The sequence below is a fragment of the Ammospiza nelsoni genome, chromosome 4 (assembly GCF_027579445.1).
Source record: "Ammospiza nelsoni isolate bAmmNel1 chromosome 4, bAmmNel1.pri, whole genome shotgun sequence".
Lineage (NCBI taxonomy): Eukaryota > Metazoa > Chordata > Aves > Passeriformes > Passerellidae > Ammospiza > Ammospiza nelsoni.
Window position 1 is genome coordinate 17136863 of NC_080636.1, and position 14602 is coordinate 17151464.

Genomic DNA, 14602 nt, shown 5'->3' on the forward strand with positions numbered 1-14602 from the left:
CAGGGGGCTTGGAAGCAGATTATTTTTAAGACCCCTTCCAACCAAAGCCATTCTATGATGATGATTTTACCACTGCTAATTGCTACAATTTCTTCACCTAAAACAACAAGTGTCAAAAAATAAAAAAAAAATCTTAAATGTAACTACACTTTTAAGCTTCGCTTCTGCAATTGCTCCAGGCTCAGTAATGCACAATGCTTGGAAGAATTTGAATATACTTGAAGCCTTCTGTTTTGTTATCCTGTTTATATGTTTGTGTGTTACAAAATTCTGGCTCTCTAGAGGTGAGCAGACACCATGTGCCACCTACTTTGCCATTTTGCTTCAGAGGTTTCACTTATTGAGAAGTAAGCTTCATGCAAATAAAATGACTTTCCCCTCCTGGCATTTGGCAGTCACACGGAAATGCAAGAGCAGAGTATGAAAGAAAGTCACTTCTCAGAAGTGTGTTCAGAAAGAATAACAAGCATTAAATTCAAAATGAACCATCTGTGACAACCCCTGAGCAGTGCTTCATTTCAGTAAGTGCAAGCCTGGGAATGAAAGTGAAACCGTACATAACTGTCAATTAAAATAATCTAATATAGACTTTTCTGCCTCTGGGGGGAGGGTGTGCACAGATTTTCTGCAAACCCTCTCTTTTCCATTTTCTTGGCATAAATTTTAAAGTTCAGGAGAACAGAATCACATCTGCAGCCAACATACATTACACACCTCATGGGAGCAAAGGTGCTGGAAGAGGCACTATCATTGTGGATCACCTCTCAGTACTCCATATATATCTGCTATAATATAACTTCACATCAAAATCAATTCTAAAACAATTTATAAGAAAAGAGTGATTTCACATCAGAAATAAGGTATTTACCATACCCCATTTGGGGAATCTTATACAGTTGCATTTAGAAACTAAATCCAGAGGTTTCTGTCACTTCACTCGGAGCACAAAAGCCCAGAGCAATGGCAGCATAGCCAAGGTAAGTAGAAACACATGGAAATTCCTGCTTGCCCAAACACTATATATGTGTATATATATACTCTACATTGACTGGCTATACCTTCGGATTTACAGGATTTAAATCACATCAAAATTTGCTCCTCAGAGTGTTCAGCAGGCAGTTCTGGGAAAGGGTCCAGAAGAATTCAGTCAGTAACCATGAAGACTCTGTCATTTTACAAGATATAGGTTGCTGACTGAAAAGAAAAAGTATTGTTAGGCAGTAAAATTGCAGTTTTATTCCTTATTGAATTTGGACCTACACTGCAAGCTGTAAAAAATACTCAGCTAATAGAATATTGTGTATTTTTATTGAATATGGAAAATACTCCTGAGACAGCAGCTCTCAATGCTACCAGGATACTTTCCATAAGCACTGAACTAGAGTTGTATGTGTGTAAATACTAAGTGTGTTTCAAGGCCTTCCATTTTATTGGTACTACTTTGTAAGGTATTTTGTCACCTAAATGAGTATATGGTTATTTAAGAATATTAAAATCTTAAAGGTATTTTAAATTATGTTTTATCAACATTCAGGTGTTAATTCATGTTTCAAATAAGACAGTAGTATGGCAGTAGCTCAAGCTCTGCTTGCCTTCATGTTCTGGTTTCAGCTGGGATAAAATTAGTTTTGTTCTTGCTAGAAGAGTGCTGTGTTTTGGATTTGGGATGAGAATAATGCTGATCACACTCTGATGTTTTGGCTGCTGCTCAGCAGTGCTCACCCTGTGTCAAGGACTCTTCAGTGGCTCCTGTCTGCCAGTGAGGAGCTGCACCAGGAGCTGGGGGGAGCACAGCTGGGACAGCTGGTCCAAACTGTCCAAAGGGATATTCCACACCATCAAGTATCATGCTCATATAAACTGGGGGATTCAGAAGGGAAGGGCTGATAGCCCCTGGGGGACAGGCTTGACATTCAGGGAATCGTGAGCACTGGTGTTGTCCATCACTTGTTCTTCTCAGGTTTTCTTTCTTTCTCTCCTTTTCATTACAATTATTACTGGTTTTATCCTTAGTACTGTTATTATACTTTCCTTTTTTTCAATTACTAAACTGTTCTTATCTCAACCCACAAGTTTTTACTTTTTTCTGGTTCTCCTCCCCAGCTCACTGGGGGAAAAAGGAGTGAGAGAGCATCTGCATGGTACTTAGCTGTCACTGGGGTTAAAGCACAACATTTAAACATTCGGAGTCCCACCACAATCCAAGACTGTTTGCAGGACTGACCTCAGCAGTGAAAATGCCTCTCTGCGTGCCTTTTGAGCAAATCAGGGACATACCAGGATCTCATTAATGAGAGCCAGCCCAAGGCATGGCTGTGACTGCACCATCTGCCCTGAGATCTCAGCTGTAACTCTTTCCTGCAGGTATTCCTTTCAAGATGAAGAGGACATGTTCATGGTGGTGGATCTCTTACTCGGAGGGGACCTGCGCTACCATCTGCAGCAGAACGTGCACTTCAATGAAGGAACTGTAAAACTCTACATTTGTGAGCTGGCCCTTTCCCTGGATTATTTGCAGAGATACCACATCATTCACAGGTAAGTGCATTTCATTTGAGGAGTGGGCTGCTTGCTTTTGGCAAAGCAGAGGAACTTTATCATATATCTGACTTTATAGTTCTGTTTATTCAAAACCCCTGTAAAGTTCCCATTGCTTATTCAAGGGTGAAATTTGGGTCTGGAACGTTTTCTTTTTAAGTGCTTTCTTTCAGTCCACAGCCATTCAGTAGCCTTGTATCCTTCTCATACTGCCCTTTTCCCCTGATCTCTTACTATGATCTACATTTTTCACTATGGTCTTCAAACACTAAATACAACCCATAATAGCAGCCTGATTGCTTTCAATTTAGTTTTAATTCTCCAGTGCCCCAATGTTACTGAACACAAAAATGTTGTTGTAATCCAGTACCAGAGCTTCCCACAACAAGATCAGGGAGCAGTTATAGAACCTAAAGCTGAGAATAATTCATTTACTGGCAGCATCTGCATGAAGGTCAGGAGGAAGAGAGGTGGGGAAGTAGGAATAATAGTACAAATCAATTGGAACAATGATAGATGCTGCATCCTTTTTGTACTTTTTATATCACAGCAATCTGTTAGGTTTTCTGCCATACAGTAGCAAAGATAGTATTCATTTCAAAAAATGTGTCAGGAATCAGGGTCTGTTTCCCTTAAACATTTTGGCATTTAACTGAAGTATCAGGGATAACTTCTATTTCTATGTCAACACAGTAACTATGAAATTATAAAATTATGGCTTGAACCTTTTCTTAACTCTTTTTTAGGCTAAATTCAGGGCTCTCTTTTCTGATTTGAGTGGTATGAATGCAAAAATACAGTTTTGTATATACAAAATCTGGATGTGGCTTTCAGAGATCAAACTAAACTAAGCTGTGCCATAGATCTCCCAAAGTCCAGTATGAACAAATTCCTTCAAATACATTAATGGAGAGTTTTCACCCCATCCACTTGCCAGAGCTGCCCCCTGATTTTGTAATAAAGATACAATAAAAAATATGGTCAGACTTTCAGAGGAGGAATGGCCAGCATGAAATCTATCTGAGCAGAGATGCAGTGGTAGGTGGGTATTTCATGTTACTGAAACTGTGCAAAATTCCAGTAAACATTGCAACACTTGCTTTGCTTGCAGTTAGAACTTCAAATATAATAAAACTTGCAAATATTGCAAGAGAATTCTTTAGTACACTGTTACAATTTTAGTATATTTCCATGAATTTTGCAGAAGTTTTATTTTCTCAGTGAGTATTTTAAAAGTGGAGCTCAGAATTATAGCTGACCTTTGTTTCTAATCCCTTAAGGAATGCTCTTGGTGGAAAACAGATTGGTGAGATCTTTTATGCAAATAGGCTGGCAAAATATTCCTCAGATAATCCAGTTTGCAGCCAAAACTTGTATTTTGCTAGAAGTCTGTAGCTTAAAAATGTATCACAGAAAAGCCTGAGAAAGGTGACAGATGTCTTGAAAGAATGAAGGACTGGATTGAAGTCATTGTGCTTGTTCATGGCTTTTTGTGACAATGTCTGCCTTGTCATGGTCCCACTATGAAACTGGCTTGACACTTCGATCTCTTTTGTATTACTTAATCAAGTGAACACTCGATTTTTTTTTTTTCTTTTTTTTCTTTTTTTGAGTCATAGTGGTTCAACACTTGCTGATTCGCACTGAGGTGGGGGAAGGCATGGCCATCCAGAGCTGGTTGTTGGCTCCGTTTGGGAGCAAGTTCTGGGATTTGGATTTGGCTTTCACTCTGCATCAAAAGTTTTGACAGAAAGATTGGACAAAATAGCTTTCTCTCAGGCTGCAGAGTGTCACTGACTGGTTGGCTAGGATTGTTGTCTAGGGATCTGCTTCAGGACCCTCCTGTGTTATGGAAGAGATGTTTATTTTGAAGCTTGCAGTCCTGAGAGCTGCGCGTGTCTGTCCCACTTCACTGCTCACTGCCCAAATGATACAACTGTGGCATGAGGAGTCTTTTGCCTCTCATCTTCTCACAAGTTACAGCAAAATCCCAAATGATCCACTTGTCCATGGTCATGTTATTTAGCCAGGTGAGACCCAGAGTACTCTGCCTTCTGTCTCACCACCACCTGGAGCTGCAGTCTGTGGGATGGGTCTTCAGCTGCCTTAAATCTCTGTAGCATATCCGGCATCAAGAGTGCAATGCTGACTCAATTTGGTGCAGGATCAGAGCCAGCAGTGATGCATGGTGAGGGCACATCTAGTCATTCCTTTATCACTGCAAACACGCCATCTCATTTGGAGATGAAACCAGTGATCTGCTTGGTGTTTATACCTTGTGGTAGCAGGCCTCAGCAATATCATTGTGTTTCCAGTCAGCATTCACATGCTAACCTATATAAGATCTTTCATTTTAAAATGAATGTGTTAGCAGCAAAAAGGAAAAAATGTTAGTAAGTCAGAGAGTCATTGAGAGAGCCTCTGAGAGACAACATATCCTAGATGTTGTCTTGGCTACAAAGAAAGAATAGTAAAAGGACTTATCAGACCGAGTTGGTGGATTTTCAAACTGCAGCATCACAAAGAACTGAATATATGGGGTGTGAATTAGGAGTTTAATTCCCCCTAATATACCATATTTGTATGAAATATGTTGAGATTTCCATTACTATTGCATCCAGCACCATGACAAAATCGGTTCTTCTAGGTTAGCCTGTGGCCCCAGAAGTTTGCTAGAAAAGGAGATGGTACTGAAGGGGACAGGAATTCCCAGCATGTGACAATGGATGCGGGAGTGCAGAGATCAGTACTGTGCCCATTCCCCTTGGGGATGCCTTGCAGTGCCTCTGTGTTTGTTGATGTGGTTAGTGGCGTGTACTTTGAATGTGGCAATCATTTCAGCAATAGGACTATTGTTACTGCAGGGAAAAATTTAGCTATAAATAGAATAAAACTGTTCTGGTGTATTTATGAAACTTGCAATTTTTATTAATCACATCCATGTGTATAAAATCCGTATTTGTCATGCATAATTCTGCTATAGTGGATTTATTTATTATGGTACAATAATGAATGCTGCTCTGTGTCTTGCAGCTCTATTGTAAATGTTTGCATTTGCATGGATGTTCACCCAGAATTATAAAAACTTTAAAAAGAAAATATCTAAGTTTCCAGCTATTATTAGAAGGCTATTCTGAGTAAATTTTTCACTTATACAACAGCTAACTTAATATTGAGATTGCTGGTCACAGACAAGAGTTACACCAAAACCCCTTATTTTCTCACAGCCTTGCTGTAATTATACTTTATCCACATTTCTCACATGAAAAAATTACTATTTTAAAGCTAGATGGGTGGCATTTCTTATAGACCCTTGGATCCCAGTACACCCAGAAAGGCTTCTTACAGTATACATCATCTCAAACATTGTCAAATTTTGGATCAAATCCGGAATTCTGCCATTTCAAGATGGTATGACTAAACACATTCCTTCCAGAACTTGTATAATGCCAGTGAATAATGTATTGGACAAAAGTTTTCTCATCAAAGGCTGAATAAATTTATTTCAGCCATGAGTAACTCAACTTTCTCCTTTCACAAATGTTGCTGTTCATACATTTCAATAAAACCACCTGCCCCCTCACCAAAGCAGGCTGCCTGTTTCCGTTCAGAGACTTCTTCCTGCAGTAGCTCCAGTGTTGTCTCTTCCAGGATGCTCTTGCAGCTACAGCCTTGGCTCAGAGCAGTGCTGGCCCTGCAGTGCTGTGGCTGCTGCCCTGGTAACATGCTCATGCTGAAAAAAAATCACATTTTTCTCTTTCTAAGGGACAAGTGTTAACTGCATTGCCCTCACAACTTTTCATCATCGTCTGGCTCCACTGGTTTTCATCTGCTTAGAGAGGAGGCTGGATGTGGCAGATGTCTGGAATGGAAATTGCAGTAACCTTCCAGCACAATTTGAGGATACTGGACTAGCTCTTTGATCAGTGTGCCCAGGACACTTTTATTTTAGTGGGGTTTATTTAATGCAAAACTGTTTGTGTGTGTGTGTGTACATATGTAAGTACACATATAAAATTTTTTTGAGCACAATATGACTGGAATCAGCCTGGCTTGGCAGGTCTGTGCTGTGTGATCACCAGTCTGTTTTCCATTTCTCCAAGTGCTGCTTCCAACGGAGAACAGCACCAGGAGTTATTCCAGCTCTGAATAGCAGTGCAGGGTGGGCCAAACTCAATAACTCAATAGCAGAGCAGGGTGGGCCAAAGCTAATGGAAAATGGTGGCAAATTGAGCATTGCAGTTTCCTCTGCCAGATGATCCACTGCAGGCTAAGGCTGTCTTGCTGCCACCAACTAGACAAGAGTTACTCTGTGTTCAGAACTGCTCATTATCATTGAGCCTGCCAAGTTGTTTGACAGTCTGGTGAAAGAAGATGCTACATCTAAATGATTAGACACTTTAAAAATGGGCCTTCCCTGTCTCACTTGTGACAACATACAGCAAAAGAACAGACTCAATTTAAAACAGTGCCCTTCATGCATTTTCCATTTATCATGTAAGCAGTAAATAGTTTTGAAAATTACTTGGAGATGGAAAATTTGCCCCTAGATTTTCACAGGTTTCACAGGCAGAATAGTGCCAACCTGAGATTTAGCTGGATATACTAAATGAAACACAGTTCCTTACAGATTTCTGCTCATACTAATAGTCTTTTACTTTCTGGCAAGTGTGTGTAGATGGAGAAAAAATGTAGTAGGGTCTGAAGTAGATGACCTAGGGAAAAAATAACCATAATACAGCTACAGTTTATAAGGACTATCAAAGATCACAGCAGATCAAGAGGCTCATCCACTGAATTTTCTTAGTTTGTGTTCCCATGTCTCTTCCATGGCATTGTATCATGTCCTTTAAACAAGTGCTAGCCCACATTATTCCAAGGAAAAATTGCAGGAACTGAGCAATGAGCTGCGTAAGAGAAGTAAATCAGAAAACATATCAAAACCAGTCAAAAAATAAGCACCATGCAAGCCATAGCACCTGCTGAATGCTTATGTGCCAGCAAAGATGAATAAAGAAAGTGATTCATAAATTCTAGGCACAAAAGGTATTTAAATTTCAGTCATGCATTTAACAAAGAATTAGATACCACAAGACACAAATACACAGAGAACAAGCCTTTTGACTTCTGAACAGAGTTCTCTCCCTACAAGAACAAATTAATTTTACTTCTGTTTAGCTACAGAAAAAGTTATTTGATATACCAGATAAGATACTGCTAATAAATGAAGCTAGTTTGGAAATACAGAGAATTCCACACACAGAGTATATAAACTACAAATAAAGTAATGCAGGCTGTATTGGGATGGAGACACAGGGAACACTCTGAGATGCAGGATGTCCCATCAGGTGCTCCAGTTCCTCCCACTGGCACAGATATAATCTTTTATTGTGGGCCTGATATGTTCTCCCTTCCTTACTGAGGTGAAATACCACAAGGTGCCCATCGATCTTTCAATTCCCCATGGCTGAGACGCCTTCACTGAAGCCAGCAGGGAATTGCTCTTTCCTTACAGTTTTCAAGTGAGTAGATTAAGTCACCACTTGTCCCTAATTTCATCTTCCCTCTCTCATTATTAGGAATAATAATAGGAACGTGCTTATATGAAATCTTTTGTTTAGCCAAAGAAAACTCATCTCACAAACCCTAAATAATTTAGAGTTTACATGTCTGGTCAATAGTGGGAGATGGACCATGTGACTTATAGACTGAGCTTGGCTGACCATCTTGCATTAGGTAACAAAACTAGTGGCTAAAGATAACCTAAATCAAGGCCATCTTAAGTGTGTGTTTGTGACATGCACAGCACAATAACTGGCTTTCTTATTGATTGCATCTCTGTCTGAAATCAGACAGCCAGGCAAGGGTAGATATGATCTAGACATGTAGAAGTCCTCAATACCCTAGTGATGGCATTGTGATTTTAGAGATTTCTAATGGGTTTTCTGCTGGTTGAAGCTAAATGACAATGAAGTGGGGGAGGATTCAGGGAAACCTTGAAATCAGTGTAAAAAAATTATGATTTAGACAACATTGTTTGAAATTTCTAGAAGAAATTTCTAGAAGAATCAATAACTCTTTCTTCTAGATTTGTCATACACTTCTTTGTGTCTAGATTATATCTACACTTGTCTGGGTCTCTGTTTTTAAACAGAGAAGCAATCAATAAGAAAATCATCTAATGTGCTGTGTACATCACAAACACAAACATTGGTTGCACCCCCATGTAAAGCAGCTTCCATCACCTGCCTTTATTCCTGCTTTTCCCTTCCTGGTTTTCTTCAATAATCCCTTTACATGAACTTTTAGGAAAAGCAGGCTCTAAGGCTCATGATATGTATTAAAATGCTACATATCCCTCATCTCCATAATTTAGCATCCTATTGATGGATAATAAAATTTAATGCTTTGTTTCCTTCCTTCCTCCCCCCACTTCTCAGTATTGAAATTTCAATCATGAATCATTTTTAGACATTCAGACACTGAAGCAGAAGATGCTGAAAGAATTAAAGCAGAGTTTTATATTCAAGATTATCTCAGATCTCCACCCACCAATCTGATCTGGTTAATGCCAGTTTTCTGCTTTAGCATATTGCTAGTTTCTTTGTGACCAATTATAAGAGATACCTTTTTTCACACAAGTCCATTAAAATTGTTGGTTTTGCTTTAAAGCTTCAAGCGATTTTAGTATGGGTGTCTGCTCCAAGCTGATTTATGCCAGCAAAACCCACCACATTAATAGCATGTTGATACTGTTATGCTAAATATAATAATCAAGAGTATGAATAAATATATGCAAATAATTTTTATTAATAACTAAAATGATTAGGCACTCTTTCTACAGAGGCATAACAGTATCCACTGTCTCATATGGCACTGCCTGGCTTACCCTGGTTTTTGGCCTTCCACCTCCTACCCCAACCCCTCCATGCATCTGAAAGTGGATGAAAGGCTGATCCAGAGAGATCAAATGAGCAATGATGTGAAGTCCTAACTAACAGAGGAGAGAACAGAGCTAACCATATGTGATACAACAGTAATCCCTTTTTCCCCAAAGCTTTAGTGTTAGCATTGTAAATATTCTGATATTTGTATCTTTGTATCTTGGAAATTTCGCACCACCATGACTCTGAGCAGGCATATTCTCTCCACTGAAATGGCAGATTTGCAGGCAGTGTGCTTGAATCTTTTCTGTTTGCAGTAAGTGAAGAAATCTAAAATTTTTGATTAAAGTACGTAGATGGAAAATGGAATATGGAAAAAGACTGTAAATTTAATGCTAAGCAAAGTATGAACCAAGAGCAACATATGGACAATTGTTTCCTTCTCCTGTTTCTGCTTCAGTGGTGGCAACATATTTTTCAATTTGGATGAGTAACACGTACATAAAGTATTCTATCATTCCCTTGGAGATTTCCTTACAATGCAAGTTTTTCCAATATATGGCAAAATAAAAAAGACTTAAGAAAAAAGTGCACTTTTACTTGATTTCTCCATGCTTGCAGTAGTCTTCTGTATCTCCGCTGTTGAGTGAACTGTTCATTGTATGGCAAAAGATATTTCATTAATGGATATTGCAATTTGAGCTTCCTTCATGCCTTGGAAATGCATTCAGAAGCTTTCAGTATGGCTTTGATATTTTGGGTGAGATGCGGTCTCCTTTGCACAACTTTTGATTCCACAGATATACTGAGAGATGAGAAAGAGTGAGAGTTGTAATTGTGATCATCTGACAGTTTCTTCTTTAAAAATAAATTATCTTATTAGCAGGGACTGCAATTAAGACACAAATTGCCATCAGCTTTGTTATGCTGAAGTTGCCTTTTCAATTTTTTCCCTTGCATTTCTTCCCTCTACCTCTCCTTGAATGCTCCTCATGACACTCCCTCAAGGTTATTTTCAACCATTTCTATATTCTCTGTTAAATCCTGTCCCAACTCCCCTGGATGGGTTTTAGAGAGGGGAAAGCACAGCAGCTCAAAGCTTTGATGTTGTATGACAGACAGTGCTACTGATGAGCCTCTGCTTCTCCCAACATGTGCACACACAGCTTACATTTATCCCAGGGGAATTTCCCAGGATAATGCAGGGTGGATAATCGTGCTTTCCTGCAGCAGAGGAGACAAGGCAAACCTGCAATTCAGCAGCTGTGGTGCTCTTGCACATGAAGAAATACTGTCAGTGGGGAAAGACATTAAAACACTAGGTCAAACTGGGACCTTGTAAGGTGGGAACAGCACTTGGTAGGCAGTGCATTTTCAATAAACCAAAATTTATTAAATTGAGTTCAGATTAATTGGGTCATTCTTTTTAGTGATGATCAAAATCATCTCCACAGTCTGACTAATAATAATGAGAAATAGCCTCTATCCAGTGGCTACCCATTTTAATTCAGGCATTTAGCTCTTCATTTTGTTATAAATGTGAAACTTTTGTAGTGTTCTGAATGCAGAGGAGTTCCTTTCTAGCCCAAGAAAAACACAATACAAAAGCAGAGCATTTCTCTTTTTTTGCCTTTCAGAGTGACTATTCTGTGTCTAATCCCATTAGAGTCTCAAATTTTATTTCAGTGATATTCTTAGTGCACATGTCACAATTTTTAAGGTTTGGAGTTTTAGTTATGGACACAGATACATTAGAAGATAAATGTGAGGGTTTTATGATAAACCTGTAGGCCCCCTTTCTATACTCAGATACTGTCTTTACTGTACTATCAGGCTGAGTTTAGATTGCAAATATTTTGGACATTACTCTTTGGACAGACAGTAGCAATAAAGAGAAATTGGAGGTAAAATAGATTAATTTGAGGGCACCAAAGCAAGGACATCATCTACCTGCATCAAGTGGGGCAGAGACGTCCAGAGGGGAACCAGGATGGCTGGGGGAAAGACCAGGGAGTGCAGAGTGTGGTGTAGGAATGGGCAAGAGAAAACTGCTGTGGAAAGAGTCAGACCCAAAAAGCCAAAGTTAGGAGTGAGCAGAGAGAGTGAACACAGGGGTGCAGTAACAGAGGAAATAGGGGCTTGGTGGCTTGTGTGAATTCCCAGTCAGTGGGATAAGATTTACTGAAGGCTCAGTGGTTTTGAGTATGTCTTTCTTTGTCATTGTAGGGGTCAAACAGCTTTATTTACCAGCTGTGAAAACCTCTGCTCAGAACTCTGCAGATAAAAATTAATACACAGACATAAAGATCAATCTGTCTGTGTATTTCTAGAAAAGATGATGATGTGGGGAAATGCAGTTTTACATTTCCTATGTTTCTCCCCCAGGTTGCTACAACAATTAAGATATGATCTTCATTAAAATCTCAGGCCAACAGGACTACTCAATGACTGTCAGACATCTATTTTGAATGAAATCCAATAAAAAATAATGGATGTATTTTCAATAATCAGTAACAATTACTAATATAGTCACTTAACAAGACTTGCTGAGTGGAAAAGCTATTGCCAGGATGCTGCATTTCTCAGCTTTTATGCTAATTAAATGTATTAGTTATCTAGAGTTCTGCCTTTAAAACCCACAGAGAGTCACAGCTTGCCTCTTAATTTCAGATGCTGCAGAATTTTTCCCTGGTGGTGCTCCTTCAACTGTCTTCTGCAAATCTCCTAAGCCACAGAAATGTTTTACAGATGCACCCCAATGCAAACACATGCACTGACATATGTAAAGAGAGTTAACACTAATTAAAGTACCAGCTTATTTCCCTGAGTCCCAGAGTACCTCTGCTGCTGAAACTAAGAACTATGAGTATGTATTTAAGGAAGTACATTTCCAGCAAACAGTCTTTTATCCTGTCATTATTGTTTAATATTTGCTTTTGGAAGAGACAGTGTCAAAAAGAAATAGCATATGAGATCTGCAGCTGAGAAATGGAATTATTAGGCTTTAGTTGTCTAGATTTTTGAACCTATACATCAGATCACTGTAACTCTTCAGTTAATGGGGTCAGTAATTCCTGTTGTTGTTCCCTCCTATGAAACACTTGGTCACAAGTTTCCTTACATGAGACAAGATCTTAACTCCCCAAGCAGAGGTGTGGCTTCAGTTGTACACAAACAATAAAAAGTTGTACCACTGTGTGGTATTTCCAGGTTCCCTGCATGCCACAAACAGCTGAGCTTGTGAAGTCCACCTGCCTTGGAGGGAAGCAAGGAACCCCCGGGCTTCTTCCACAGACATCTCCCTCCAAGCCTCACACAGATGGAAGACAATACAGAACTTCAGAAGGTTCATGCTGCTGATGAGAAGTATGGGGTTTTTTTAAGGCAGCAACTAAAAAAATTCTGAAGTGTGCAAGGTGTTTTAAATACAGCACAATTAACCATGTATGAGGGATTGCGTTGTTCATGGTGTGAGATGACGTCAAACAAGACAATGAGAGCTCGGAGTGTGACTCCTGCAAGAGGCTTAAACACCTGCCTGCACTTCTGTGATAACACCTTACAATAATTTGACTTGAGAACATCCCCAGTTGTTTTCATAATTTCACACAGCATGCAAGATTTTTCTTATGTCTTAAAAAACTTAGTCCACAGCTCACCAAGACTTAAATGAGGGAGTCTGTACTTTTTAATTGTCTGTTCAAAGAAGCCAACCAAGCCAAAAACATCTATAAAGCTAAAATAATCTATAAAGTTTTCAGTTCATCTAAAAATAGACAGTCATATGAATGGCTTCTGCACTCCAAAGACTGTGATGTTTATACATCTGAAGGCAATAAATGGGTATATAGATGCCTAATTCACAACAGAACCTAATCCAAGTGTTTTAACCTGAGATCAGAATCCCATATCTGTTTTCACTTGAATAAATAGCAAGAATAATCCTCATAATCATTTCAGTGCAAGTAGTTACCGTAGCAGCAGTTTCTCTGCACAGAGCCTAAACTCACCTTAAACCCTGCTGCATTCTTGCCTAGCTAATCCAGTTAACCAGGCACTGTGGGCTCTAACAGTATTGCCAATTCCTGATTCCTCATCCAGATTCTTCAAGGGGAGTTAGAATACGTGGCTGCTTGATTTCAGGCAACAAGCAATATGTTGTTGACATCTCCTAGAATAGGGAAATTTCTTAGAAGGGTGGTGTGCTGAACTAGGAGTTGGGTTTGGGTCAAATGTGGCCTGCCATGTCTCATGTACTCTAAACAGCAACATGCATTAATACACATATTTATTGCTGTGTGGGTTTGTTTGCAAATGTTCCTTCTTAAAAGCATACAAAACTATCCTTACAAATAGCTTATTACTAAGATACGTGAAGCTCAACATAGAAAGGTGTCATGGGACATGCTACTGATGTTTCAGGTAGTAGCAGGTCAGTTTTTTAACCATTTATGAAATTCACTTTTCTTTTCTGGAATAGACTGCACCTCCCTTCCTGGTGTACCGCAGCAAACTTCTGCATACATTAAATCCATAAAATTACCCAGAAGGGGAAGAATATGCAGGACATCAAAGTTCACTTGTCTGTGGAAAACATTCAATATCCTCTTGGTGATATGTTCTGGTTGTGTATATTGTGGGATGCCAGGTGGTCAGTTTGAGGAATAAAGGTCCAAATCCCCATACCCATGTCAGAGGCACAAGCCAGCAGGAGATGCTGTCAGTGGTGAGGGTGATTTGGGGCTTCAGATCAGAGTGAACCACCCAGACTCACATGGCCCTTCTCTTGCTGCTGAAACTGCTGCTGAAACTCAGATCAGCAGAAAATGTGCCTATTGGGAATTTTCACCTCTGTATTGAGCCCAGGCACTTTGTGAAAGCCTGGAACCTTCAGAAGTTGCTGTTTCTTTGTTTGCCCTGCACATGAAGAGCACCATGCTGAGACACACTTTAGTTGCCAGCCCTGTTGACCATAACTGGTTGTACTGTGGTATGGATGAAGGAAACAGCTGTTAAATAATGTGATAATATTACTGTGGGCACTGTTGTTCTAACAGGTGTCACATGAACTTTTAGGTATAGAAGCTGGTAGAGTGTTTAAGGTAAATATTAGGGATATTATACAGTAATTACGCACTTAAGAACAGTGGCTGAAAATCACACCTGTGTGCTTGGAATTT

The 14602-nt window shown here is 39.4% G+C and overlaps 1 protein-coding gene across 1 annotated transcript in view; it reads left to right on the top strand.

The window, feature by feature from the left end:
- Window positions 1-14602, top strand: part of STK32B (serine/threonine kinase 32B) — a 157485-nt gene that overhangs the window by 82310 nt on the left and 60573 nt on the right. The window contains exon 4 of the mRNA XM_059470995.1: window positions 2365-2538. Within this exon, the coding sequence (XP_059326978.1) occupies window positions 2365-2538 (174 nt within the window). The remainder of the gene's footprint in view (window positions 1-2364; window positions 2539-14602) is intronic.